This window comes from Aspergillus udagawae (genome assembly GCF_001078395.1).
Source record: "Aspergillus udagawae IFM 46973 DNA, scaffold_4, whole genome shotgun sequence".
Lineage (NCBI taxonomy): Eukaryota > Fungi > Ascomycota > Eurotiomycetes > Eurotiales > Aspergillaceae > Aspergillus > Aspergillus udagawae.
This window is the reverse complement of record NW_025091267.1, coordinates 2,779,639-2,807,571: the sequence shown is the minus strand read 5'-3', so window position 1 is coordinate 2,807,571 and position 27,933 is coordinate 2,779,639. Positions and strand designations below refer to the sequence as shown.

The 27,933-nt window shown below is 46.6% G+C and overlaps 13 protein-coding genes across 13 annotated transcripts; 7 read left to right on the top strand and 6 right to left on the bottom strand.

Annotated features, from left to right (window-relative positions):
- Positions 1-11: 11 nt before the first annotated feature.
- Aud_006362 (type V myosin) lies at positions 12-5,074 on the top strand (the record flags this gene model as incomplete). The annotated part of the gene is made up of 7 exons (XM_043291263.1): positions 12-146; positions 224-356; positions 409-598; positions 651-4,512; positions 4,572-4,645; positions 4,702-4,916; positions 4,965-5,074. The coding sequence occupies 7 exons, from the start codon at positions 12-14 to the stop codon at positions 5,072-5,074; spliced, it is 4,719 nt and encodes a 1,572-aa protein (XP_043147198.1).
- Positions 5,075-5,809: 735 nt separating this feature from the next.
- Positions 5,810-6,782, top strand: Aud_006361 (non-canonical purine NTP pyrophosphatase; the record flags this gene model as incomplete). Its single annotated transcript, XM_043291262.1, has 6 exons — positions 5,810-5,983; positions 6,051-6,124; positions 6,186-6,330; positions 6,385-6,421; positions 6,471-6,532; positions 6,687-6,782. 6 exons carry the CDS (start codon positions 5,810-5,812, stop codon positions 6,780-6,782), a joined length of 588 nt encoding a protein of 195 aa, XP_043147197.1.
- Positions 6,783-6,824: 42 nt separating this feature from the next.
- Positions 6,825-7,550, bottom strand: Aud_006360 (nucleoside triphosphates FAP7; the record flags this gene model as incomplete). Its single annotated transcript, XM_043291261.1, has 3 exons — positions 6,825-7,026; positions 7,106-7,254; positions 7,368-7,550. The coding sequence occupies 3 exons, from the start codon at positions 7,548-7,550 to the stop codon at positions 6,825-6,827; spliced, it is 534 nt and encodes a 177-aa protein (XP_043147196.1).
- A 550-nt stretch (positions 7,551-8,100) lies between these two features.
- Positions 8,101-9,771, bottom strand: Aud_006359 (C78 family peptidase; the record flags this gene model as incomplete). The annotated part of the gene is made up of 6 exons (XM_043291260.1): positions 8,101-8,116; positions 8,165-8,372; positions 8,429-8,583; positions 8,638-8,669; positions 8,722-9,189; positions 9,241-9,771. 6 exons carry the CDS (start codon positions 9,769-9,771, stop codon positions 8,101-8,103), a joined length of 1,410 nt encoding a protein of 469 aa, XP_043147195.1.
- A 788-nt stretch (positions 9,772-10,559) lies between these two features.
- Aud_006358 (aspartate kinase) lies at positions 10,560-12,414 on the top strand (the record flags this gene model as incomplete). Its single annotated transcript, XM_043291259.1, has 4 exons — positions 10,560-10,696; positions 10,773-10,853; positions 10,991-12,240; positions 12,317-12,414. 4 exons carry the CDS (start codon positions 10,560-10,562, stop codon positions 12,412-12,414), a joined length of 1,566 nt encoding a protein of 521 aa, XP_043147194.1.
- Positions 12,415-15,693: 3,279 nt separating this feature from the next.
- On the top strand, positions 15,694-17,868 carry Aud_006357 (uncharacterized protein; the record flags this gene model as incomplete). The annotated part of the gene is made up of 1 exon (XM_043291258.1): positions 15,694-17,868. One exon carries the CDS (start codon positions 15,694-15,696, stop codon positions 17,866-17,868), a length of 2,175 nt encoding a protein of 724 aa, XP_043147193.1.
- Positions 17,869-18,640: 772 nt separating this feature from the next.
- On the bottom strand, positions 18,641-19,262 carry Aud_006356 (BUD31 family protein; the record flags this gene model as incomplete). Its single annotated transcript, XM_043291257.1, has 3 exons — positions 18,641-18,760; positions 18,907-19,037; positions 19,091-19,262. The coding sequence occupies 3 exons, from the start codon at positions 19,260-19,262 to the stop codon at positions 18,641-18,643; spliced, it is 423 nt and encodes a 140-aa protein (XP_043147192.1).
- A 410-nt stretch (positions 19,263-19,672) lies between these two features.
- Positions 19,673-20,077, top strand: Aud_006355 (Tim10/DDP family zinc finger protein; the record flags this gene model as incomplete). Its single annotated transcript, XM_043291256.1, has 2 exons — positions 19,673-19,778; positions 19,971-20,077. The coding sequence occupies 2 exons, from the start codon at positions 19,673-19,675 to the stop codon at positions 20,075-20,077; spliced, it is 213 nt and encodes a 70-aa protein (XP_043147191.1).
- A 448-nt stretch (positions 20,078-20,525) lies between these two features.
- Aud_006354 (60S ribosomal protein uL23) lies at positions 20,526-21,425 on the bottom strand (the record flags this gene model as incomplete). The annotated part of the gene is made up of 4 exons (XM_043291255.1): positions 20,526-20,613; positions 20,679-20,965; positions 21,035-21,096; positions 21,398-21,425. The coding sequence occupies 4 exons, from the start codon at positions 21,423-21,425 to the stop codon at positions 20,526-20,528; spliced, it is 465 nt and encodes a 154-aa protein (XP_043147190.1).
- A 425-nt stretch (positions 21,426-21,850) lies between these two features.
- On the top strand, positions 21,851-22,711 carry Aud_006353 (25S rRNA (adenine2142-N1)-methyltransferase; the record flags this gene model as incomplete). The annotated part of the gene is made up of 1 exon (XM_043291254.1): positions 21,851-22,711. One exon carries the CDS (start codon positions 21,851-21,853, stop codon positions 22,709-22,711), a length of 861 nt encoding a protein of 286 aa, XP_043147189.1.
- Positions 22,712-22,755: 44 nt separating this feature from the next.
- Aud_006352 (uncharacterized protein) lies at positions 22,756-23,346 on the bottom strand (the record flags this gene model as incomplete). Its single annotated transcript, XM_043291253.1, has 2 exons — positions 22,756-23,137; positions 23,198-23,346. The coding sequence occupies 2 exons, from the start codon at positions 23,344-23,346 to the stop codon at positions 22,756-22,758; spliced, it is 531 nt and encodes a 176-aa protein (XP_043147188.1).
- A 367-nt stretch (positions 23,347-23,713) lies between these two features.
- Aud_006351 (putative transporter) lies at positions 23,714-24,932 on the bottom strand (the record flags this gene model as incomplete). The annotated part of the gene is made up of 2 exons (XM_043291252.1): positions 23,714-24,707; positions 24,769-24,932. The coding sequence occupies 2 exons, from the start codon at positions 24,930-24,932 to the stop codon at positions 23,714-23,716; spliced, it is 1,158 nt and encodes a 385-aa protein (XP_043147187.1).
- A 1,080-nt stretch (positions 24,933-26,012) lies between these two features.
- Positions 26,013-27,768, top strand: Aud_006350 (translation termination factor eRF1; the record flags this gene model as incomplete). The annotated part of the gene is made up of 5 exons (XM_043291251.1): positions 26,013-26,133; positions 26,190-26,239; positions 26,300-27,428; positions 27,511-27,660; positions 27,701-27,768. 5 exons carry the CDS (start codon positions 26,013-26,015, stop codon positions 27,766-27,768), a joined length of 1,518 nt encoding a protein of 505 aa, XP_043147186.1.
- Between the last annotated feature and the right edge of the window lie 165 nt (positions 27,769-27,933).

The window sequence follows — 27,933 nt, the reverse complement described above, 5'->3', positions numbered from 1 at the left end:
ATACGACTTCAATGGCACACAACTACGAGGTTGGGACGCGGGCCTGGCAGCCCGACCCGACAGAGGGATGGATTGCATCCGAGGTCAAAGAGAAAGTGGTCGATGGAGACAAAGTGCAACTAGTCTTTCTGTTGGAAAATGGAGAGGTATTTCGCGGACTGTGGACCTTAATTTGCGTTGCATTTTGATATCAACGTGGCTAACAATTTCGTCGCGGGAGAAGACGAAAACGCTCGAGACTACACAGGCCGAGTTGCAAATGGACAATAACCCGAAATTACCGCCTTTAATGAATCCTGCGATGCTGGAAGCCAGTGAAGATCTCACTAATCTTTCCCATTTGAACGAACCTGCTGGTGCGCTTTTTCGTCTGTAGCCTAGTCAACCTCGTCGCTGATTGCTCCAAAGTTCTGCAGGCTATAAAACTCCGTTACGCGCAGAAAGAGATATATACATACAGCGGCATAGTTCTTATTGCAACGAACCCCTTCGCTAGGGTTGACTCGCTCTATGTACCACAAATGGTACAGGTGTACGCTGGAAAGCACCGTGCTTCACAAGCACCCCATTTGTTCGCCATCGCGGAGGAGGCGTTTGCGTAAGCCACGACTATGGCCATTGTTCAACTTCTACTTACATGCGTTACTTAGTGACATGCTACGAGATGGAAAAAACCAAACGATTGTGGTATCTGGCGAATCCGGTGCTGGAAAGACGGTTAGCGCAAAATACATCATGCGATATTTTGCGACTCGTGAATCTTCAGACCAACCCGGAAAGTATACAACAAGTCGGGCGGATGCAATCAGTGAAACCGAAGAGCAGATTTTGGCTACAAATCCGGTCATGGAAGCTTTCGGTAATGCTAAAACCACAAGAAATGACAATTCATCACGGTTCGGGAAGTATATCGAGATCATGTTTGACGATAGGAACAACATCATTGGGGCTAAGATTAGAACGTATCTGTTAGAGCGTTCTCGGCTGGTGTTCCAGCCCCTCAAGGAACGCAACTATCACATCTTCTATCAACTTGTGGCTGGAGCAACCGACCAGGAAAAAGAAGATCTCGGTCTCACCTCGGTCGAAGATTTCGATTATCTCAATCAAGGTGGGACTCCTACCATAGAAGGTGTTGACGATCAGTCCGAATTCAATGCGACGAGGAAGTCCCTTAGCACGATTGGGGTGCCGGAGAGAACACAAGCAGAGATATTCCGCATTCTGGCTGCCCTGTTACATCTTGGCAATGTCAAGATCACTGCCACGCGGACTGATTCTACTTTGTCACCATCGGAGCCTTCCCTTGTTCGGGCATGCGACATGCTGGGTATCGATGTCAATGAGTTTGCCAAGTGGATAGTGAAGAAGCAGCTAATCACCAGGGGCGAGAAGATCACCTCCAATCTCACACAACAACAAGCAACAGTCGTGAAAGACTCAGTTGCGAAGTTCATTTATTCCAGTTTGTTCGATTGGCTGGTTGATAAGATAAATCGCCGCTTAGCTAGTGACGAGGTCTTAAGCAGCTACCAATCATTCATCGGCGTCTTGGATATCTATGGTTTTGAGCACTTCGCAAAGAACTCATTTGAACAATTCTGCATCAATTACGCCAATGAGAAATTGCAGCAAGAATTCAACCAGCATGTTTTTAAGCTTGAGCAAGAGGAATATGTGCGCGAAAAGATTGATTGGACATTCATTGAATTCTCCGACAATCAGCCGTGCATTGATCTTATTGAGGCCAAGCTTGGCATATTGTCTCTTTTGGATGAAGAATCGCGGTTGCCGATGGGCTCAGATGAGCAATTTGTGACCAAGTTGCATCACAACTTCGCGGCCGATAAGCAGAAGTTCTACAAAAAGCCCCGATTCGGCAAATCAGCGTTCACCATTTGTCACTATGCGGTTGACGTGACTTATGAGTCTGATGGCTTCATAGAGAAGAACAGGGATACTGTGCCGGACGAGCATATGGACGTCCTTCGCAATTCTTCCAATGAATTTGTGAAAGAAATATTAGACACTGCTGCTGCTGTTCGGGAGAAAGATTCGGCATCGATTTCATCCAAACCAGTTGCAGCTCCAGGCCGCAGAATCGGAGTCGCTGTCAACAGAAAGCCTACGCTTGGGGGAATTTTCAAGTCATCGCTCATTGAGCTCATGAATACCATCAATTCTACCGATGTGCACTACATACGGTGCATAAAGCCTAACGAGGCAAAAGAGCCCTGGAAATTCGAAGGGCCAATGGTCTTAAGTCAACTCAGAGCCTGTGGTGTGCTAGAGACCGTCCGCATCAGTACTGCTGGGTATCCCACTCGTTGGACGTATGAGGAATTTGCCATCCGTTATTACATGCTTTGTCATTCGTCTCAATGGACCTCAGAAATCAAGGAAATGTGCCATGCGATTCTACAGAAAGCGCTTGGGGACGCGAGCCATCAAAAACAAGATAAATACCAACTGGGCTTGACCAAGATATTTTTCCGAGCAGGTATGCTTGCGTTCCTGGAGAATCTCCGTACATCCAGATTGAACGAATGCGCAATCATGATACAAAAAAATCTGCGGTGCAAATATTATAGGCGTCGATACCTCGAAGCCCGCTCCTCTATCCTTACCACGCAAGCTCTGATCAGAGGTTTCTTGGCAAGGCAGCGTGCGGCAGAAGTGCGTCAAATCAAAGCTGCCACCACTATCCAGAGAATTTGGCGTGGTCAAAAGGAAAGAAAATTCTATAATGAAGTTCGCGGCAATTTCATTCTGTTCCAATCAGTGGCTAAAGGCTTCCTCTGCCGACGCAATATCATGGACACCATACATGGCAACGCGGCAAAGATCATACAGCGCGCATTTCGATCCTGGCGACAAATACGTGCATGGCAGCAGTATCGTCGTAAGGTAATCATTGTCCAAAACTTATGGAGAGGAAAGCAGGCCAGGACGCAGTATAAAAAACTTCGAGAGGAAGCGAGAGACCTGAAGCAAATCTCCTACAAGCTCGAAAATAAGGTGGTGGAGCTTACTCAGTATCTCGAGTCACTGAAGCGCGAAAACAAATCGTTGAACTCGCAGTTGGAGAATTATGAGACACAGTTGAAATCATGGAGAAGTCGTCACAATGCTTTAGAAAATCGCACCAGGGAGCTTCAAGCCGAGGCTAACCAAGCTGGGATTACTGCTGCCCGATTGGCCGCCATGGAGGATGAAATGAGCAAATTGCAGCAGAATTACGCTGAGGCACAAACGATCGTCAAGCGCCTGCAAGAAGAGGAGAAGGTCTCGCGGGAGTCAATTCGGTCCGCTAATCTGGAGTTGGATCGGCTCAGACAGCTGAACAGTGAAGCTGAAAATGACCGAGCTTCTCTTCGCCAACAAGTTGCGGAGCTTGAAGAGCAGCTAGAGCTCGCTAAACGAAGCATTCCTTTGAACGGGCTTAACGGAGATGCGCAGAACAGCGGTTCTATGCAGCCACCTGCCGGTGGCTTGATAAACTTAGTTTCCTCAAAGAAGTCTAAGCCTAAGCGACGGAGTGCCGGGGCCGAGAAAATTGACACAGATCGCTTCAGCGGTGCGTACAATCCCCGGCCTGTGTCTATGGCAATCCCGAGTTCGACTTTTGGTCGTCAGAACTTTTCAGGGCATACTTTTTCACCAGGACTTGACACTGTTGAGGTAGAGCTCGAAAATTTACTGTCTGAGGAAGATGAGCTCAATGAGGAAGTCACAATGGGATTGATTCGCAACTTGAAAATCCCACTGCCCAGCTCGACACCTCCGCCAACCGAGAAGGAAGTCCTATTTCCTGCATATCTGATCAACCTCGTCACGTCAGAGATGTGGAACAATGGTTTTGTTAAGGAGTCCGAACGATTCTTAGCCAACGTGATGCAGTCAATTCAGCAAGAGGTCATGCAGCATGATGGTGATGACGCCATTAATCCGGGCGCTTTCTGGCTCTCTAACGTGCACGAAATGCTTTCATTTGTCTTCCTGGCAGAGGACTGGTACGAGGCTCAAAAGACGGATAATTACGAATACGACCGCCTCCTGGAGATTGTGAAGCATGATTTAGAAAGCTTGGAATTCAATATCTATCACACGTGGATGAAAGTGTTGAAGAAGAAACTGTATAAGATGATTGTCCCCGCGATCATCGAATCTCAGTCCCTTCCTGGATTCGTCACCAGTGAGACCAATCGGTTCCTCGGGAAACTGCTTCCCTCAAACAACAATCCAGCGTACAGTATGGATAATCTCCTCAGCCTTCTGAACAATGTCTACAAGGCAATGAAAGCTTTCTACTTGGAAGATTCTATCGTTATTCAAACCGTAACAGAGCTTCTTCGCCTCGTCGGTGTCACCGCTTTCAACGATCTCCTGATGCGGAGGAATTTTTTGTCTTGGAAGCGTGGCCTTCAAATCAATTACAACATAACTCGGATTGAGGAGTGGTGCAAGAGTCATGATATGCCTGAAGGAACATTGCAGCTAGAGCATTTGATGGTAAGCTGGCTTCCAAGAGATGGTGATGATTTTCACTAATATATGTTTTCGTTTCTCAGCAAGCAACGAAGCTCCTTCAGCTCAAGAAAGCTACTCTCAACGACATCGAGATAATCCAAGATATCTGTTGGATGTAAGGCGGACGTTCGCAGCACTTCTAAACTGAAGACTAATTGGTCGATTCTCTAGGCTGTCTCCAAACCAGATCCAGAAGCTTCTGAATCAATATCTTGTCGCTGACTACGAACAGCCCATCAATGGCGAGATCATGAAAGCCGTAGCCTCCCGTGTCACAGAAAAGAGCGACGTACTCCTCCTTACCCCCGTTGACATGGAGGACAGTGGACCGTATGAAATCGCCGAGCCCCGTGTCATCACAGCCTTAGAGACATACACACCATCATGTGAGTGATTCAACGAAATGTGGCGCCCAGAATACTAACGATATCCAGGGCTCCAAACACCGCGTTTGAAACGTCTCGCAGAAATAGTATCGGCACAGGCAATGGCCCAGCAAGAGAGGCTCGAAATATCTGACACTGCCGGGATGCCAAGCGATTAACGTTGTCTACCATTGCCATTGTCAATATTCATCGTGGCTATGTGTCACAAGCACTTCCAAACTTACATCGCAGTCCTACCATAGATTTTGCAACCGCAACTACTAGAATAACTTGGGAATGGTCTTGGCTTCGCTTCACTCTTCGACTTAAACCTTATTTTCTGATTCTCGTATGTGAACTAGCATGTTTTGTTGCATAAAGTTCGGACACTTGTACAAATCCTGGAGACAACAACGGCCAAAGAGCCTGGCATTAAGGGAAAAAAAAAATAAGAATGGATCCATGCACCCCTGCGACAAGATACTTGCCTGGACGATGCATTCCTTTCCTGTGTGAGTGTGGTTTTGCTTCTACTTCGGTTTCTGTTGCTACGTGCTGCTATTCCATTGGGGTTGTTCTTGGAGACAATAAGCTCTTATCAGCAAGATATCAAGAGCCATTTCTATTGTTGCGCCTTTGAAACTACTGTTTATATTGTTAAACTTATCCGCTCATGTCGAGTCTGTATATAGCCCAGTTTCATATTTGATAATGCCTGTCAGTGATATCGTCCTTCTTTATGGAGGTGGTCATTGCCCAATAGTGAATCACCAATCCATTAGTAACTAAAGGCATATACTGTAAGGTAGAGGCGGTCGGTACCCTATTCATCCATTCCTTATCGGGAGCTAAGTGGCAACCAAACCATCGCTCACCTTTGTCTCAATTGACTTTGCCCCTGCAGCACCAGAACCATGATTACCATGGCGAAGCTAAACTTCATTACTGGTAACAAAAACAAATTGGCTGAAGTGAGAGCGATACTGGGAAATGTGATTGAGATTGACAGCCAAGCAATCGAGGTACCAGAGATACAGGGATCCATTGAAGAAATCGCGAAAGACAAGGCTAGGCGTGCAGCAGAAGTGGTATGGACTGCATTAATGTGATTTCGTATGATGGTCTCTGAATTTTCATTTTGACGCTTTATGGAAGATAGGCGGCCCTGTCTTGACGGAGGATACAGCGCTTGGATTCCGCGCTCTGGAAGGACTTCCAGGCGCGTATATGTAAACCTACCTTCGAGTCGCATTGTAACTTTGGAATTGCGGAACTGATCATGCTATATAGCAAACATTTTTTGAGCGCACTGGGACACGACGGTCTCAACAAGATGCTTGACTCTTTCGAGGACCGAAGTGCAGAAGCCGTTTGCACATTTGCTTTTTGTCGTGGTCCTGGAGAAGAACCTATACTTTTCCAGGGAAGGACAGAGGTAAACGGGCACTCGCGTCTATATGGTGTTCTATAAATCTAATTCGGGCATCAGGGTATTATTGTCAGGCCGAGAGGCCCATTGAACTTCGGTAAGTAGATTCAGTCATGATCATTAGACTTTGCATTAATTATTCCAAGGCTGGGATCCGATATTTGAACATAATGGGATGACATATGCTGAGATGGATAAGGAGGAAAAGGTACGACATCTAAATGCCTCACAATTGCTCGCTCAACCTTCGGGGAGAAACACAGGAACGGAGATACCATTTTCCCTTTCTCCATTTCAGAACTGAATGTTTTTATTTGTCTTCGCGGACTGTTCAAGCGTCTTGCGCTGATTTGTTGGGATAGAACCGAGTTTCTCACAGGTACAAGGCTCTCGTCAAGCTAAAGCAGTGGCTTGAGGAGGGACACCTCTACCTTGATAGTGCAGGTACGAGGACCTGAAAGGTTTCAAGGAAAAGCCATTAGGTTTGCCCAGGTCGGGCTTCACACTCTGTTTTCCACTCGGCTTTCTTTCCAGGATTCTATCCAGGCTGAAATCCTTGCGCAGTTGCTCTCTACATCATCATCCTCCTCACTATTGAGCTCCACCACTATCTGTTCGTCAAAAGATTCGCGCGCTTCTTCTGACAAGACGCCGAATATTTCAGAATCTAAGTTTTCCTGCAATTTGGCCTCTTTGTATTTTCTACAAGAAGCGCAATCATGTTAGGGCTGGTTTAGGGAAAGGATGAAGAGCAGTTGTGGAAGAAGCAGCATGCACGTACCTCGCAGAAAGACGGTCATATAAAATTGAAGTCGACGGACATCGCAAGACCACGACGAGATCTATCCATGATTTGGGAAACAAGTCGCATGCATGCCAATCAATCAAGTAGCCGCCCTGAAGCACCTCATCTTCAATCGCATCCAATAACTATACTGTCATATCAGTCTACGTGCGTGAGATTCGGGATAAGCCTGAAACGTAGGCAAGATCCTTGTAGGTGTTGTGACTTCAATACACATATCGAAAAGCCAACGACGTACTTTGTCCTCGTCAACGATCCAGGTCTCCAAATCCTGGTCATAGCTTTCGAAGCAACCTCGATCTTTGGCGACTTGGTTTATGGATAGGTGTCGCAAGCCGACCTCCTGCGCTAATTTCTCGCAATGAACAGTTTTCCCTACACCAGGGGTGCCTGTGATGATCACATTCGGGGATCTTCGCATATTGGCCCCAGAAAAAGTGCCAACCGCTCGAGAGTGATGAATGAGTCGTGTCTGATACCATGCAATGGAATCAAGGGGTTCGGGGAATTTTTCAGCGGGGCGGCAGTGCTTTGGGCCTCAGGCATGAATTCGCAACCAGAAGTGGCAAACTCCAACAGGTACAGTAAGGTAGTGCTTAAAAATGCAGAAGCTTCATTAAACTTTCTAAACCCTGTTAGCAGATTCTATGAAATAGTCAATATTGATGATTAATATTGTTTGTATGCCAGACAAACTCTGTCGGAAAGGGTCACATGGCATATGGTGAAATAGTCGTTTGCAAAATACTCTCCCTGCTTTTCTATCTGTCCATTAAAAGGTAGTACAATGAGAGAGACCTGCTAATGTAGAAACGGGCCCTCCCCCTCCGTATATGCTGAAATAGCATCATTCGAGCCCGTGCTATAGGATGCATTTTGGAATTTAGTTATGATAATTCCTCCTTCGCACCCACACTGAGAGAAGAAAACGCCAATAAGACGGGTGCGTTCAATCAAATTGAAGGCAACGACTAAGAAACGCGCAGTCTGGAGAAGTCAGAGTAGTCAACCAAAAGGCAAGCTTGCCGAACTTACTTGAGAAGCTCAAACTCCTTATATTTCTGCAAATAGGTAGTACCGCGCCGATATGCTTTTAGGACCTTCATTGGATCGAGAGATGCTATTGTTCTTGGTCCGCTGAGACGTCTCACTGCCAGTGGTATTTTGAACATTGGGTCGAAGACGAATAGATTCGCACCTCCGTCACCTCGGATTTCAAAGCCAACGACGGTCAAAGAGTGACCTGAGATGTATCAGTCGCCAATATGCGGAATTGATTCAACGTTGATAACACAGTACCATGGTGTTGTAGATATATGGGGGGTAAGTTGGTCAGAAAGACTTTGTCATCTCCATCCAAGGAGCATGCGCACCGAAAATAGGCGGCGACAGCCGCGTACAAGGCGTCGTGGGCACGCATCTCTCTGGTTTCTCCGAAGCTACTTGCTTCGCAGCTGCTAAAGGTCAGCATTGTGGCTCCGTAGTATCTGAAGGGAGTCTGGTCTTACTCAATCCCCAGACTCAGAAATAGAGCCTGTGCCTGTAGGAATGAGCATTCTGTCAATTATCACATTTTAGCATTCTGACGTTACCTCTGGCGTGCCAATGTACTTCCTGGTGCCACGAATCCCCCCGGTCTCAGCTCTCCCTACGCTGTTGAATCCCATATCCCATGCACGTTCGATCATATCTTGTAGCTGCAAAATAGTCGGCAGCGTCTCAGTGAAATGCTCATGACCGGAGATATGAGATTCTTGAATGTACGAAATGAGCATCTGGATATTCCTGTAACCGCAGAAACCGCCTTCCCTTGGCATCTTGGAAATTTGACGGACCTTCGGACTGCAGAAAAAAGCTCGCTGAACAGACTTATCCTGTTCGCATAGCTGGGAGAGCACTGAGATCACATTGCTGGCCTCATTATCAGCTGTCTCTAGTTTTGAAAGCTTGCCACCCGGGCAGATGATGCTGGACTGAGTTTTCTTTGCGCCCTGTTCTAGTAGTCTCCGAAGCCATGCCGGCATTCGTTTTTCATGAGCGTAGGGTCCCAGTTCTGCACGCTGTGCCCCAGTTAGCACGATATCAAAAGCACTCCAACTCGGGTATAGTACTCCAAGTCTTTTCACACTTCCAGGAAGTGACATATTGGCTAGCAGAGGGCTTATCACCTCGTTTTCCGTTGAGCATGGACCAGGCTCCTGCCTTCGAACCCGGGGTTGGACTGAAACCTTGCAAGGATCTTCGAGGGCCTCGCCGTCACCCTTCTGACTTTTTGAGCGTGGAAGACCGGGTTCCTCGATCTCGCTCACTGTCACGGGGCGTTTTGGACAGATTGATGGCGCATTGTCAACTGCCATCTCTTCAGCAGCATGCATATCAAGGTGATACGGGATTTCAGCAGATAGTAGGATCTCACCACAGCCGTGTTGACATTTGATGTACACCTTTTCATCACCTGGGATTTCTGGTTGTTGGTAGCTGGGAGTCGGTTGATCTTCATCCCTGTTTCCTCCAGAGGGGGGCTCGGTTTGTCCGCCACCTTCAGGATGACAGTATTGAACATGTTGCGCAACAAAAGTATCATCAGGATCAGAGAAAGGACAGAATGGACAGGTTGGGTGATGAACGTCGTCATGACCCATTGTTGTAGGCATGGGAGTCAGGCTACTTGCTATGAAAAGCAGCGGTGGGATCGTATCCTTTTGTATACTTTCTCGGAGCGGTTAGTCTGCTCTCTGTCTGGGGAGGGACAATGGAAGGGGACAATGTTTTCCTTGGAGATTGAGCACTTCGGCAGTGGAAGCAATATTTATTATTCCATCCTACTGGTGAGCACGGGTGCCTGATCGAGTTCTTAGGTACCTACACTGTCGGAAAGCAACTAATTAAAAGAGGCAAGCAAGATAGACTTGGCTATGCTCTCATAGTAGTAGCGGGAAAGCTATATCTCCATTTCTGGGATATAGAGATCTGGACAGATACTTGGACCACCTCAAGGTCTAATTATTCAATGACTCCAAGGTACAGATAATAAAAATGATAACGATCTCACGAGTAATAATTGGGATCGATAGTAAAATTAGATAATGATAATGGATATACTACATTATACTCTGTTTATTATTATTATTCCATTCTTATTATTTATTCTATGGAGGTAAAAAGTCTTTCTTTTTTTTTTTTTTTCATTTTTCATGTCATTCTTTTTATTTTTTCATTCTTTCCTCCCTCTCTCGGGGATGAATCATCAGCAAAAAAAAAATGTTGCTCCGGAGTAAATCACTACTCCGTTATGTGCTCCGCTTTCGCAACCCCGCCAGTCCATATAAAAAGGTGTCCCTGCTCCCCGCGCCGATTACAGGATCACTATCATACATGTTGAATTCTTGCATTGCAAGGCAGCTTGTCTTGTCATACTTGATCTAGCAGTATGGGAGACCAAGTACAACCCGATTCGAGTCCTTCTACTCTGTCAATTACCAATGGCAGTTCAAACTGGGTAGTACAAAAATTTGGGGGCACCAGTGTCGGAAAGTTTGCCCTGAATATCATTGATCATGTTGTGCTGTAAGTCCTCATATATCAGTCCTAAAATATGAGCAAGTTTTCTAATTGTATCCCTGCTGTTATTTTCATCACCAAGGCCAAGTCTCAGAGAAAACAAAGTCGCCGTGGTATGTTCCGCAAGAAGCAGCTCAACTAAAGCTGAAGGTACCACGAACCGGTGAGTCATACCAGTTGATCTGAAATTCTTTCTACGCAAAAATTCGATCGCCATGTCCTTCACTCTTTCCCTGTCCTTCATCTATCACTCATTTACTTCATCTATCACTCATTTACTCATTGGCAATCGTTAAATAGTCTCCTGCGAGCAGCCCGTGATGCCGAAAACGCCCAGTCACACGAGTATGTTTCCTTGGTGGAGGCAGTTCGGCTCGAACACGTCCAGATCGTCGAGATTCAGATAAAATCTGAAACCCTCAGGACTCAGTTAATTTCAGAGATTAATGGCGAGTGCGAAAGAGTCCTGAAGGTTCTAGAGGCGGCTCAAACGCTCGGGGAGATAAGTGCGCGTTGTGTGGACAAAGTCATCAGTACAGGAGAGAAACTTAGCTGCCGACTGATGGCTGCCTTCCTACAAGACCGTGGCGTAGATTCGCAATATGTGGATCTGGCAGAAGTGATTGATTTCCCTATCGGGAGTCAAGGTCTCGATCAGGACTTCTATAACAATCTTGCTACTGTTCTTGGCAGAAAGCTCAGGGATTGCGAAGGAAGAGTGCCGGTGGTCACTGGCTTCTTCGGGACTGTGCCTGGGGGTCTTCTTGATCAAATTGGTCGTGGTTATACGGATCTCTGCGCTGCACTCGTTGCAGTCGGAGTCCATGCCAAAGAACTACAGGTGTGGAAGGAGGTTGACGGGATATTCACCGCTGATCCTCGCAAAGTCCCAACCGCGCGTCTGCTGCCAGCCATCACACCCGCTGAGGCAGCTGAATTGACATTTTATGGCTCCGAAGTAATCCATCCTTTCACCATGGAGCAAGTCATCCGCGCTAGGATTCCCATTCGTATAAAGAACGTTATGAATCCAAAGGGTGATGGGACCGTGATATTCCCCGACTCGACATACGAACTTGAAAGAACAACCCCGGGCCATGATCCAAGGCTTTTCCGTACTCGAAGCCCCAGTCTCATGCAGAGGCCGAAGCGACCGACAGCTGTCACAATCAAACATAAAATACTCGTCATCAATGTGCATTCGAACAAACGCTCGCTTTCGCATGGCTTTTTTGCTGGGATATTCTCTGTTCTTGACCGCTGGAGACTCTCGATTGATTTGATATCTACAAGTGAGGTCCATGTGTCAATGGCCCTTCACTCAGAGATGCCTCTCCTCAATGGAGTTGGTAGAGATGAGTATCAGATCATCGACGAAGATCTGAAAGGCGCGTTGAATGACTTGCAGAAGTATGGTACAGTCGATATCATTCCAGAGATGGCTATTCTCAGCCTGGTTGGGAAGCAAATGAAGAACATGATTGGAGTTGCGGGGCGCATGTTTACCACACTCGGTGAGAATAATGTTAATATCGAAATGATATCACAGGGTAAGTGCCCTTATCTGGTACTTCGGCATTAGTCTTCACTAGAAGCCTAAGACTAATTGCATGCATCATGCTTTAGGTGCGAGCGAAATAAACATATCATGTGTCATCGAAGAAAGGGACGCAGACCGTGCTCTCAATATCATTCACACCAGCATGTTTACTTTCCTGGACTGACGACATATTTTCTTCGCCTAGCGCTCCTTTCCCAGTGTCAGTGTTGCGGGTCTTCTAGCACTCCGAGAGAGCGACTCTCAGCTCTCTGAGAGGCCGAAAAGTCAAACTAATGGTTTCATGATGATACGGGAAAAGCAACTCGAACATGTTTATATTTATTCACGCGGTCGGATTGATATTTCGTGCTTTGTTACTGGAGTTGGTGTTAATATGCCTCGATCGCCAATGTTGCCTTATCATTTTCCTGCTTTGGGATACTCCATGTTTCTTTCAGTGTAGCTCTTCCCTCTTGACCCTGTCTTGTCCTTGCATGCAGCGTTTATTTCTCTTCGATTCCCTTTGTTTTGGGTTTTTTTTTTTTTTTTTTTTTCTGTTAAGATCACTGTATTTGCTTTTGCAGATAGATGGGTTTGTGCTCTTTTATTACTACTGTAAATTTGAGTATTCGTGACTGTATATAGATTAAAAGAGGAGCATCAATAGATCTAATTTCCTGGGTGCCTTCTTCTGTAATTAGAGTCTTATGGGCAGAACTGGACCCCATATCTATACTGATTTGCACTTTGTACTATCTGTATACATTGTTGGTTCACATGCACCAGGTCGATTAACAGCTTCTTGTTCTCTATAATTGGTCGGCCACAGTACCTAGAGCACACTGTAAGACTCGACTCGCAGGGACTCTGAATACCTAGGTAATACAATTTATACATTTACCTCGAATCCTGTAGAGCACTTATGCAACAATACGATCTCGTTTGGGTTGGGTGACAGAGCCTAGGGGATAGTAGTGGTCAAAAAGAGGCTTGCTCTTTGGTAGAGAGTCAACCAACCTTCTCCAATTCTTTCGAACAACGGGCAATTCCCTGGCTAACTCAATGTAAGTATGGCCCAGCCTTTGATAATCACTATGCTGGCAACCCTCTGAACCACTCCTACCTATCAAGCACACTTCTCTCTGTATGCACGCACACACGCACACACACACAGAGAAAAAGAGAGAGAGAGAGACACAGACGCAGACACACGCATATATATATATATAAGGCTGGGCTAAACGCACGTTACTATACATATATAGATAATATTATACCAGTCAGTGCATGGCATCACATCAGGATAATAGTAGATAGAGATTAATAAAAATAGTACCTTTGTGAGATCTATATGGCGGTAGCCCATCTTTACTTTTCAGGGTATTAGTTTGCCCACAAGTAGCACATCTAATAATGCTAAATGTTAGTACTCTATACGTCCAGCATGCTTATCATTAACATATCTATTGCTTATATTTTATTCCTATCCCACTCCACAGTGAAGTTTGTAGAAGGCCATTTCATAGATAGATATGATTAAAATATACACTAAATGACCTGACAAGCAAGTTCCTGTGGAAAAGGGACATCCTGTTTTAATTATGGAAGATAGAGCTGACATTAATTAAAATGAAAATGCAAGTAGTATTACAAACAATTACTCTATATTAAGCTACATAATACACCTCGAGACCACTCTAGAATATACTCTGTAGGTAGAACTACTCCGTACCACTAAACTACCAATTTGCCTGCACCCAACCCCCTACCCCCGGGCCCCCAGCCCTTTCCACCCCTTTCCCTTAGTTATATTGGTGGAGTCCATGCTCTACTAGCTAATCAACAATGCCATGCCTAGTCCCTAGATAGTATCTAGCATCTAGCTACGATCTACCCTACTCCGTATTTGCAATACCCGTAGGTCCACAATGGCTGGAACGGTGGAGACCGATTCTTCATGTACACACTAAGGTTACAAGGTAGAGTGACCAGACTACTGCCCGGATACGGAGTAGTTCTAGGTACCTTAAGCAGTTGAGGGATAGTACTAGAAGGTAGTGTCTGGATATAGAATGTTGCCAATTAGAGTCTTATTTCCGAACCTCGAAAACTGTACGGAGTACATTGTTGCCTACTCTGTGGACAGGAGGAGCGAGGTAGGAATTTTGAATGCCCTTACTAATGAGGAAGGAGCAAAGAAGGACAACCAAAAGGGAGGGAAAGGAGGGCAGAGGCAGGATTTTGGGCGCAAGGGGGCGGCGAGAGTGAAGTTGGATGCAGATTCTAAAGGCAAGGTACAAGTAGATAGGTCGTAACTCCATAGCATAACAAAGTGTAGATAGTACTAGTACCAGTGCCAGTACTAGGAGCAGCAGCAATTAAGGTTGTAAATAAATATATATACTAAAGTGACCTGGAAAGTCACAGAAGTGAAACCCCCCGTGCCTTGTTGTACCTACCTAGAACATATTTTAGACTATTTAGCTAGACGTATAATTTATCTACATGAGGGGTGCACATCATCATCTTAAGGTAAAATGATGATAATTAGTGCCATCATATGATACAAAGTACTGGCACTTAAGTAGGTAGCAAGATACCGGTACTATCCTACCTATTACTGTTGTTTTGTTCAAGAGTCAAGGATATATTAGACGCCTGTTCTGGCTTCTGTTTCTGTTATCCATTTAGGGAGGTCTGACGCGTGACGCGGACGCGTCATACCATACCATACCACCCCGCGGGTTCCGCGACAGTCAACATCCCAGAAGTGATGCACATATCCTTCCTTCCATTCCACAGTCGACTAATTATAACAAGGGAATAGTCAACCATCTTCATTTACGCCCCACCTTTCCTGGGCTGGACACAGTCCTGCCAGTTAACGAACCAGACAGGGATCTGATATAGAGTCGAGCCCCGTCTTCCCGACCGTCTCTCCTCCCTGCCCACCTGGATCTGTTTCTCTTCCCTCGCTTGAATTGCCTTCAGGTCCCAAGAAACGCCTTGAACCAGTTCTTACTTGATCAGACGTGCTCAAGAGATTTCCCTGCTCGCTACAACACCCCACGAAGCCTTCTTTCAAACCCTTCGTGGTTTCGATGCCATTTTGTCTTGGGCCGCGCTCTCAATGAGTCCTTGTTAGCGCCTTGGAGCCCAACTCACCGATTCTCCTCTTTCACCACCTGATTCTACCAGTAGGACTTCTCTTCTGCTATCATCATTCTATTTACCCTAGGCGTTATTACCTGGTTCTGGTTGATTTCATGCGCCAGCCACTGTCTTTGAAATTCTAGTTTGACGAGGTGCTTCGCGTCCCCACCTCAGAAACACTTGTCTGCTATTATACCCTTCTCTTGAGAGTGCGCGCATTGCAACTGGCAATAGTCTTCTTCTCATTGTGATTAGAATTTGGACGCCACGAAAGCGGGTGCAGTTCCCTATTGCCAGTCAGTCACTGGAGATGGATCCCACGCGTTCCGGGCCCTTTGTGCCGCCACTTTCAGCACTGGCTGCGGAGCGCGACAAAAAGGCTTTTCAATCCCATTCTGAGCATCTTAGTCCATCATGTTCATCGTCGCTACCCTTGCAGCCACCCGAGAATGTTCCCCCCGGTCAAGAATGCATACTTGATCCGCCAGTCTCCAGCGCTCATAGACCGTCTCCCATGAAGACGCCTCGTGGGCTGAAAACGTCGCTTTCCGGCCGTCGCGAACTGGGCTTCATTCCCATAACAGCTCCGGCTCCGCCGAAGTTCACAACAGACTCGCCAGCTAAGAGGACTCCAAGTACTACATATCCGTACACTACCTCTTCGTCTTCGGCAATGCCTCAATCTGCCTTATTCACAACCTTTCCCAGCGTCAATCATGGAAAACAGTCCTCCAAGGAGAAGCGACAATTGGCTGAATCTTGTAATGACAACTTCGCCGATTTCCCTGAACCATCCTTTGCATCGAAGCCTCTGAAGAGGACCCTCATGGATGCTGCCCCATTGAAGGAACGAACGATCAAGAAGCAGAAGCGCGAAGATGGCGATGTTACGCGACTTCCGAGTCCCCAAGAGATGACCCCCATTGAAGACGATGGCACAAAACCTCCTTATAGCTATGCGACCTTGATAGGAATGTCTATTTTACGTGCGCCTAACCGACGTTTGACTTTGGCTCAAATATACAAATGGATCTCAGATACGTTTTCTTATTACAAACACAGTGATCCTGGGTGGCAGAATAGCATTCGTCATAACCTCAGTCTGAACAAAGCTTTTATTAAGCAGGAGCGGCCGAAGGATGACCCAGGCAAGGGAAATTACTGGGCCATTGAACCCGGAATGGAAGCCCAATTTCTTAAGGATAAGCCTTTGCGTCGCGCAACCATGTCAAGTCTTCCTCTTCCTGTTACCTCCCAGAGAGAGCCTGCTCACACGCAAAGCTCCAGTACGACAACATGGGCCATTCCTCCACCTAACCACACCTTAGGACCGAAGAGCTCCAAGGATGTGGATCTTTCTTCTGATGCCACGATACCCGCCTCAGACCCTGCTCTTCAGGACGACATGAGTGACGAGGGTGTTAATGCTGCTACATCCCAAGCGCCTCTGCGCTCTTCTCCACCCCAACCAATACGTTCGTCACCTCCTATCGCCCCCCCTCGGTTTATTCGCCAGGGAACACCTCCGACGCCTTCTCATCCCGCATCTTCCGCCATTGTTCCTCACTCTCGCAAACGAGAATCGACCACGATAAATGATAGCGGATACTTCTCTTCCCTGGAGTCTTCAGCAATGCGTCCAAAGAAGACAGGGCATATTTTAACGTCGGACCTGGATATTGACCCTCCTCGTATTAAACGTGGCCGAGCAGAAGAGGAGATTGCTCGAATTCGAAGCTCTTCCCATGATATCAGCCCAAGACGTCCCGGAATGCTCAAAGATACTGGGGTAGTAATCGGGTCTTCGCCGGTTCGCGGTGAATACGTCAGCATGCTGCCGCCTCCTCTAACGCCGGTGATAAAGTTCAAGAAGCCAGCTAGGCCCCCACCGTCTGTGTCTCCCAACACAAACCTTCGGAATCACCGCAAGAAAATCCAACAAATGGTCAATTCTCCCTTAAAACATCTGGGGCTGACAGACGAAGACCTCCCGTGGAGTCCTGCTTTCAGAATCCAAGACGAAACATACACCCCAAGCGACCATCTTCATGCGACTTTCGATGTCTTTGCGGAATCTGCAGAGGAGGGAATCTCGACACTAGCATATGGCTCGCCAGAGAAACGGTCCGCGAAACGTGCTCGAATAGATACCGAAAACCAGACCGGTACTGTCCTTGCTGATATCACTTCTGTGAGTGTCAATAGCAAAACAGGCATGCAGGCTTTGCCGTCTGCCAAGTCTAAGGGTCCTTTGTTCCCCGAATCACCGTCGAAAATGCCTGAACATGGGCGTTTAGGCGATGCCACCCACGACGACTTTTTCTCATTTCATCTCTTCGACGAAAGCCCCGTGGAAGTAGACGGAGTCGACCTTCTGCAAGGCTTTCAGAAGATTGGAAGTTCGAGCAAGGACGAATCTGCGAGATCCAAATCGCACACTTCAAGACCTCAGCTGAACATCAGAAGCAATACTGCTTTGTTTTGAGGCACTTCGAACACCCCTCGATTGAGAGGGACAGACGAAGGATTTTGAATTCTGTTTCACGATACCCAATTTACGAGCTGTTGTTGTAAATTCACGAGCGGCTTAGTCGGCACACTTCATGATCGTTGAAAGGGAATTATGATAGTTAATACTTTGGAGTTCTCAGTCAGTGATTTAGGTCTGGCTCGTTCTCTTTTTGTCTGGTTACAAACTGAACTTTCCTGGAGTTTTGGGTTAAGGCGTGGTCTGGTGTCGATCTGAATTTCCTCTGAACTGTGACGACCCTCTGATGACCTTTATGACTATATTTGTTAGATGTACATGAAACAAATTGTTGATGATTTTAGCTTTTCTATTAAATTTTCTTGCCGGCGCTTAGTTTTGGAGTCATTAAGGATTATTCGAATGTATTCACGTCTTCAACTGAAGAATTTTATAATGGAATATCTCTTAGAACAAAGAAAACTAAAAGAGTTCGGGAAATTCTTGCCTGAATTTGTGAAATCATGAGAGTTATCATATGAGGGGGTATCAAGTCATGTGCTTAGGAAAGAAAAAAGGCTTGTGGGAAGAGTAGTCTGAAGATTAGAGCTAGACAAAACACTCGAGGTCCAGCAGACGCAGAAAGGGTGTCCACAAGTAAGGAGGGAGAGATCAATCAGCCGAAGGAGATATCAACCAACGCAGTCAAACCACAGAACCAGCCTAGGTGATGCTGGATGTCCTCATGTCTGAGTCCTCCACGCGAATGGCGGCGGAAATGAAATAAGTATCAGTCACTGCTTGCGCAGCCTCGACAACCACAACTGACGCATTGAATCATCTGATCCTCCTTCAACTGGGCTTTCGGCACCCGGCATATACACGTCGCATTAAAATTTGTCTCTTTCGTCTGAATGCAGCGGAGACAACAAAGCTATACAATCAACATGTCGACAGTTAGCATATCACTTGTCTTCCACTGTTATTCTGGAAGGTCGATAGACATGGCTCCAGACAGAACATATGATAACCTCTGATTAGGAACTCTAACAATACCTTTTCGTAGCCTTGTTTCTTCCATTTGGCGATGAGGTTGGCGTCCGCATAATTGTTCTTGAGAAGCCATTCATACAACTGCTTTGATATCGCCTCTTTCTCATAATAAAGGTCGTATATGTATCTCGAGCCTACGAAGCAGTCAGCTGATAGCCATCGGTAGCGCCACATCGAGAAAGCTCACGCTGATGACTTATTTGGAAAATGGGCCATAACATCTCATGTTTCTTCTTTCCATCGTGTGGCGCGTTTTCCGCATCTTTCATTTTATTGCTGAACTCCAGCAAAGTGTCCTCTATATCATCGAAGCCTGCGGGTGGTGGTTTACGATTGCGCGAGGTTCGTATCGGAGGCATACTTTCGACAATGATCTTCTAGCGAGATCCGGAGAGGTAGTGCCCAGAAGAATGAGGATGGGATTTCCAAAAGTCTATGATTTTATGAGCAGTCTGGCGGTTTTTGCCTTAGCCTTCCAGAAGACCCGGGGGGGCTATTGTTCCTGAAGGTAGATAATACAAGAGATGGTACGGTACCTCTAGGCAATGGAAAAATGATATCCTGCCATTTCTGCCGCGCCACACCGCTCGCAATCTACATGTTCAAATTGCAAATGAGTAGGTACTGCTGTTTGCTTGTAGTATTAATACTCCGTTCAGACTTCCATCTGCATCTCAAATTCATGATTATTGTCTGAGAAATCATCTGCAACCAGCCCAAAAGTTTCATATACAATAATTTTTCTTCTTCACTATCTCTTGTAGAGAAAATGGATCCTCAGACTCAAAATGATATTGCCAAGCTCAGCGATGCCGACAGAAAGGAACTGACACAATTTCTGGAAAATGAGGCTCAGCGATCCAATATTCAGCAGAGTAAGTGATCTCTCGAGCTACATTCGTCATGATAAATCTTCTTGTTCACGTTGGGGGGCTCAATGTTACCGTCATACCTCCGGAGTAGTATTTGGTTCTCTGAATATTTTTACTGACTCGGTGTCTGAGCAGCTGTTCACCATCTCGCCGATGTCTGCTGGAAGAAATGCATCACCGGAAAGATTTCTTCAGGCCGCCTGGGCCAAGGGGAGGAGAGCTGCGCACAAAACTGTGTCGAACGATGGATGGACACGAACTTAGCCGTCCTCAAGCACCTGGAGACTCTTCGAGGGCAATGATCTAATCTGGATTATTATAAGGAAGTGCATTCCACACAAGTCATGGCAACGTGTGTTTGTCGCTATGTAACGATGCGAGGCAAACCCGGATCGCCAGCGCGAAATGGGAAATTGAGTTTGTATTATAAGTCAGGAAATATAAAGTCTCACAACTTTGTTTTGAATCGTCTACTCATGCTGCTTGTGCATGGCTTAGATCTACCTCGTAACGAGACCAGGCTTGTAAGCTCAATCCGACAGTCTCGAGGACGACTGCTCGACCTACTTAACCTTATAAGATCGGATCTACGCAAAGTAAAGGTCTGGTGAAATCATGCATTCAAGTAATTCCTTTTTCAATTGATCATTCAGCCCTCATTGCAGCACTCGCGGCAAGCTTTTATGACTGATATTTATGAACCACCACGTAAAACAACAAAATTCGCCCAGACCCAAAGAAAACCGTTATCTAGACAATGGCAAGCTTGGTGGCAGCAATGTCCAGAGCATCCACATCAGGGGTTAGCCGAGCGAAGGCCTTCTTCGATCCATCGGGTCTGTAGAAAAATTAGAATAGCGGCTCCAGCAGAATCATTGAAACCACGAAAACCAGTGTCCATACCTGACGAGGGTGTTGACCTTGACAGTGTCGACATCGTACAGCTTCTTGAGGGCCAGCTTGATCTGTCTCTTGTTCGCCTTGACATCCACAATGAAAACCAGGGTGTTGTGCTCCTCAATCTTCTTCATGGCACTCTCAGTGTTGAGAGGGTAAAGGACAACCTTATGGGCATCGAGACGGGGCTCATGAGGGATCGACTTGCGGGGGTACTTGGGCGACCGAGAGAGCTGAAGGGTCTTGGGACGGTGGAAGGTGGTGGAAGTGCGGATCTTGCGAGACTTGTGCGCCTGATTGAACAAAAGACTTTAGTACAGAAAATGGAACATAGGCTTCGCGGACGGATCAGTTCAACATACGCCTGCACCCTTCAAGACTGCCTTGGCAGCAGCGCCAGCCCTTGCGCTGGGCTTGGTCTTGCCTGTTCAATTCAGAAGCTGTCAGTTTCACTGGTGATAAACCCTGAACCAAAAATCTTGACACAATTGGAGATTTTGCCAACACAGTCAAAATCACTGAAAACAAACGACTGGAAAACAGAGAAAAGCCGTTGCGCGGTCGTGACATGTTGCTCCCGCCGATTCGAAAAGGTATAGATTGACTGGGCATAGGTGCGGTGATTTGGCGATTCTCATATATATTCATGTTCACAAACTCGTGCTCAAACCACCGACACATCTGCAATTTCATGGAAACAATGAACTCGCTCAGATTCAACCTACCTTGCTTGTTTTCCACCTTAGGGGCCATGGCTGTCGTCCGGCGCTGTCGTGTTGATTGTCGCAGTGTCGAGAGTCAAATTATTTCGAGAGTATTCGCTTAGCGAAAACCCTACGAGTGACTGTGTGCGTCACCTGACCTCCCCTCGCTGAGAGCATTCGATCTCTTGGCGCTGACTGAACCTGATCCGCTTTCCCCGTCTAAATTCGGCTAGGCCAAAAAGCAGTATTAAGATTTAGGACATAATAATAATTATTAGTGTATTTGTTTTACTAGTAACACTTAGACCATCTAGCAGAAATTCAGAACATCTCAGGTCCAGAATGTGGACATCACGTATATGCAGAAAGTGAGCGCTATTCTTTCTTTCTTGCTTCGATCCTCCTTTTCAAGAGATCCGCCCAAGTCGCCCCAGCCTTGGGCCACCGCGATTGTTTCCGTAGCTTCAAAATACAATGGCTGCCGTCAAAAAGCTTTCAAGGAAGCCAAGACTGCTCTCTCACACACGCCCGCCAACAGTTAGGGCGAAAAATCCAAAACTCTCAGCAAAGGCGACCCGAAATCTCATTCGATCCCATCACCGTCTTTTGAAATCTCGAGCCCAGGCATTAAAAGCAGGCAACGAGGACCTGGTCCGGGAGATCGATGGGCGGATCCAAGCAAATGGTGGCCTGGAGAGCTATCAACTTGCCAGCAAATTGGGACAATCGTTGGAACGTGGCGGCGACTCGAGCAAAGTCCTTGTGGATTGGGTCGCTCCGAGCTTAGCTCAGTTGAAGAATTCGCCTTATAAGCTACGAATGCTTGAAGTTGGAGCTCTAAGTACGGAAAATGCATGTTCTAAAAATGAGCACCTTGATGTCACGAGGATTGATCTAAATGCCCAGGAGCCAGGCATCTTGAAACAGGATTTCATGGATAGGCCTCTGCCCCGCGTTGATGATGATCGATTCCACATCATCAGTCTGTCTTTGGTGCTTAACTACGTTCCGAATGCAACAGGGAGAGGAGATATGTTGAAACGTTGTGTAGAGTTTCTAACGGAGACACCCCCGGCTGGCTCCTCCGTCACCATTCGTCCCAGCCTGTTTCTGGTCTTGCCGTTAGCTTGCGTCAAAAACTCGCGGTACCTGACACCAAGTAGGTTGCAAGAAATATTGTCCAGTATGGGATTCACATTGGCAAAGAATAAGGAGACGTCGAAATTGATATTTCAGCTCTGGGAGCATGACCGACGTGGCAAGCCTCGGCTGTTCAAAAAGGAGATTTTAAATCCCGGGAAGACGCGGAACAATTTTGCTATCAATGTTCAATAAGAAAGGATGCCACGGCAAGTGAAACGGAGGCTATTAGAACGGGCTCAATTCGCAAAAATCATGCCTTCTGGCAAAAAAGCCCAGGCAGTTCCAGTGATCGCCATGACAGATGACGTGACAAGGAGAAACCAGTCCAGTATGCGTTCGCCCATCCCGATCTCCTTACCAAAAATTTTCAGGTAGAATGCGAGAGGCAGTATGATGCAAATTGTGAAACATAACGCAGACCCCATCAAGGCCATGATTTTGTCGAAGGATGGGAATACGATGGCCATCACAACAATTACAACCACCACAAAGATGCGTATGGTGGCTTGGAGTGATCGGCGAAGGGTTTCTGTCAGCCCTTCACGACGATCAGACATCGTGTTGTGGCGCGGTTCGAGTCCACAAAGAACTTCAACAGTGGCGACTAGAGGCCGGCAGCTAAATTTCATCAGTTCCGTGTCTTGGGGCGCCGAGAAACTATCCATGAAGTTCACTCACTTCAAGGGCACTTTGGTGATAGGAATGATTGCAATCAATACTATCACGCAGATAGACAGGGCCTGGGGATATTCAGTCGTCAATAGCACATTGGCTGTGATTTCATCTAAGACACCATCGCCGAACATCAACCATCCCACGATAGCCATTGCGCAATCCAATGAATACTGATGATTATGTTAGCGCTTGACACGCCGGCGGCGTGATGCAATACATACTGTGAATATATATGTCGCCCAAAGGCTCTTGCCGTACTTATGGGGATGCCTCATGTCACGATAGATACACGGGAAGCACGAGTGTGCTCCCCAAGGGGCTGAATTGAGAATAAGTCAAGTCAGCGCACGAGATTCGGACAAAGAAACTGGTAGACTCACACATAATAAGACCAAAACTGAGTGGAAGAGTAGCCCAGTTGTCAGGGAACATTGTGGTTCTGGCCGGTTGACGAAGGGAGCCTGGGCTATCTGGTTTGACCAAACCGTCAATGAATATGATGCTGACAACTGTAGATATTTAGTCCATCGTGCGAGCACCGTTCAGAGGCAGGAATGACACACTGGAAGTACAAGACAGGATGCCTAATATACTCGTGACACTTAGTAGCCGCAAGGGAACGAAGTTGAGCGGCATAAGCATAAACCCGCAAATTATTTTCCATTGTAGGATGCTCAGACCGGGTATCAGAGCATTAAGACTGTCGGCGAAAAGCACAACTAGGGCGACGCAAGCCCCTATCAGCTCCAGACAGAACAAAAGACTCGTCACAATCCGTGCATGATGCCCAAAGCTGATGTAGGCTACATCTGCATATGTCACGAGACTTCGGTCAACGTCTAAGCATTTAGCCAGGATCTTGGCAGTGTACGAAGTCGTCACAGCAGCGAAGAGGAGGAACGATAACCCCAGGAGCCACCCAGCGTATTTCATCGCCAGAGGCAACGACAATAGACCGACTCCAATCAAGACATTGACCGAATTGAAAACCGTTTGCGGCACAGTAGACTGGCCAACAATGACACTCTCTCGCGTTCCATCATCGTGCTGGATTTGTTTGACAAGGAGAGGCTCACCATCGGGAACTACAGTTGCGTTCCGATGTGCCACTTGTTCCCTATGAAATTGTATTGCGTTTCTTCGAGTCGCCTCACTGACCCTGGATGAGATTGTACCGTAAGATGTCCCCAGGCTCCTGTCCAATGACGAGCTAAGGATAGCGGTACTTGGAAACCCCCTTTTTGAGTGATCAGTGTTACCTCCGTCTCCTTCCTCGTCACCATGCAGCAATGGCCGTGTATAATCAGCCTCCTGCCTGGCTGATAAAGAGCTTCGCGATGCAAGATCCTCATTCCACCCCGAAGCCCATTCTTCATCCGGTCTAGCTGCCGCGAACGACGAACGTCGAGGGATAACTTCGGGGAAACAAGCGGCTCGTTGCCATGAGCGAGCAAAATGATCAATGCTGTTGGGGCCGCCCGCAAATCTGAAGCGCGCAGAGAACGAAGACGACCTAGACAAAAACATTAACTGGGAAACATTCTATGAGCGAACTTGATCGTGATATGCGTCACCTTTGTCTCTGCAAATCGTAGTCATTGATCGGACGGCCATCGTAGCTCGTTGAGCTGGCTTGGCTGTAGGCATCGGAATCGAAATTCCTCCCCTCATATGACTGCTGGTCATTGCCGCATGAGTCACCATGATTCTCAGCGGTCGACAATGGTTGCTCCTGCATTGCTCCTTTTTACTTTCTCTTTTCTATTGTATCCTGTCGGTCAGAGTTTCTCCCACAAAATATGGTGGTGGACTGTCGAGGAAGTTGTAGATACAAATAGATAGAACCGAGTCAACAAGGTATTAGCTGTCTTGGTCGTCCTGACAATAGATGTGCAAATCGTGGATTGTTGACTGCTCGAAGACTGTATCGAATGTACCGACAAGAGCATATATATAACGGGGAGACAGCGACATTAGACAAATATGCATTGTAGTGGTTAAGATAAAAGCTACTCCGTAGAGCAGGCTTGGTGAAGTGGGGTCTAATATCAGTAAGTACCTTACCTATGCTGGTAGATAAGAAGCCACCACATAACATGACCTAGAAATTAATCATCATATATTCAGATAATGATAATACAATGGACAGGGACTGGTATTAAATATTGATAAATGACAGCAGAGCATGAAAACGAGGGTGAAAACCAAAAGATCACAGGGATTGATCATGGAGAATCTTTAACAGAGAGAACCTTGAGCTCTGGTATTATGTATTTCAAAGAGCAAGAAAGAGATGATTATCAGAGCCACGAGGACATTGACTTGAGGAAGATCCAGTTGCCTAAACCACCCATCCGCAATGGCCTTTTGTGCATACATATTATTGCTTGCATGAAGTACTCCGTTCATCAACATAGCTAATATCATTAATGTATATTATTGGTACAACCCGCTCGCTGTGCCTCCAAGATTAGGCTTATGTCATCCTGGAAAAACAGGCGACCGACCCATATTGTCTGTTCCCTGCCACCCCACGGTGCCTGATGAAATTTGCTCCAACACCCCCGCTGGACCTGGACGGCAAATTGACCAGCTTTAAGGTATGTGACTCGATTGCTCCTTTCAGTCTCTTCTTCTTCTTTTTTTTTTTGTCTCAACTAAATACGAATTCGTCCTTAAAAAATTAAGAGGCGAATTTCTTCCGGCTTCTCTATCTTCTACCGCTAATAATAATCTTTGCCAGCATTAGACTGTTTAGACTGTCAAATTGTGAACCCTATTCTGCCTCTGGTCGTCAATTACCGTCGCCTCGCCCAACATGAGCGCGGCTCAGCCGAACGAAGCTGAGAAGAACATCGAAATATGGAAGGTGAAGAAGCTTATCAAGCGCCTTGAGGCTGCTAGGGGAAATGGAACCTCGATGATTTCTCTTATCATTCGTGAGCCTCTTCACATCCGCCCTTTTGCTCGATGCGTCGCTAATGTGAATCCTCAGCCCCCAAAGATCAAGTCTCCCGAGCGGCAAAGATGTTAGCTGAAGAATTTGTATGTCCAATTCCGTGGAGTCTGTATTTATGTCTAACTGCTCACTGACGGATGTGGTAGGGTACCGCTTCCAACATTAAATCTCGCGTCAACCGCCTCTCTGTCCTTTCAGCCATCACTTCTACACAGCAACGTCTTAAGCTGTATAACAAGGTTCCTCCAAATGGCCTGGTGATCTACTGTGGTGAAATTATCACGTCAGAAGGCAAGGAACGAAAGATCAACATTGACTTCGAGCCATTTAAACCTATCAATACCTCGCTCTATCTTTGTGACAACAAGTTTCATACAGAAGCTTTGAGTGAGCTCCTTGAGTCGGATCAGAAGTTTGGCTTCATTGTAATGGATGGAAACGGCGCCCTCTTCGGCACACTGAGCGGAAATACCCGAGAAGTCATTCAGAAGCTAAGCGTTGATTTGCCCAAGAAACACGGTCGTGGTGGTCAGTCCGCGTTGCGTTTTGCCCGTCTGCGTGAGGAAAAGCGTCATAACTATGTGCGCAAAATTGCCGAACTGGCTGTCCAAAACTTCATCACGAACGACAAAGTGAACGTTGCGGGCCTGATTTTAGCAGGTTCTGCTGATTTCAAAAATGACCTCAACCAGTCAGATATGTTCGATCAGCGTTTGCAAGCCAAGGTCATCAAAGTCGTGGATGTCTCTTACGGCGGAGAAAATGGTTTCAACCAAGCTATTGAACTCTCCTCGGAGACTTTGAGCAATGTCAAGTTTGTGCAGGAGAAGAAACTGATTGGCCAGTACTTCCAGGAAATCAGTCAAGATACTGGAAAGGTCTGCTATGGTATTGATGACACTTTGAAGGCGTTGGAACTCGGTGCCGCAGAGACCCTCATCGTTTATGAGAACCTCGACGTGACTCGATATGTTCTCAAGACGTCAACTGGCTCCGAAGTCATCGTCCATGCCACCAAAGCTCAAGAAGAGAACAGAGCGTTGTTCACCGACAAAGAGACTGGCACTGAGATGGAAGTTGTTGAGCAGACTTCGTTCCTCGAGTGGCTTGCCGAGAACTACAAAGATTTTGGTGCTACGCTGGAGTTTGTTTCAGATAAGTCCAGTGAAGGAAACCAGTTTGTGAAGGGATTTGGTGGAATTGGAGCACTCTTGCGGTACAAGGTCAACTTCGAACAGCTGGCCGATCTTGATGACGAAGATGAATTTTACGACGGTACGTCTTGAACCCTAAAAAAATTTATCATGCATGCTAACACAGGGCATCTATGCAGATTGACGGTTCAGCGGCCTCGCAGAGAGCGAGGATGAACGGCCAGAAGTTTCCAATATGGATCTTTTGACGGCTCGCCCTGTTGTTCGTGAAGGTGGCTTTCATGGTGAACCCGTGGCTACTTTGGCACGTACCGCGCTGTGGTCTGGACAAAACTCTATAAAGCTGCTCAGAGGTTTGTCTATAATCCATGTCTGACATACACTTTGGTCCAGGAACCGAGTCTGACAACAACGCATCAGGGCCATCCAAGCTTCGTAACATGGTCACTGAGTCTACCTAGTTTTCTCTGGGTCGGCCCGCAGTGTACCTTGCTGAAGAATGGTGGATCTGTCGTGCAGAACTCAGCCGTTCACAAAACATGGTCGGGCTTAGAACTAAGCTGGCGAAATTGAGATTGTTCTTTTCTGGCACAGTTTACTGGGTCGAAATTCCTTCCATTTACGCT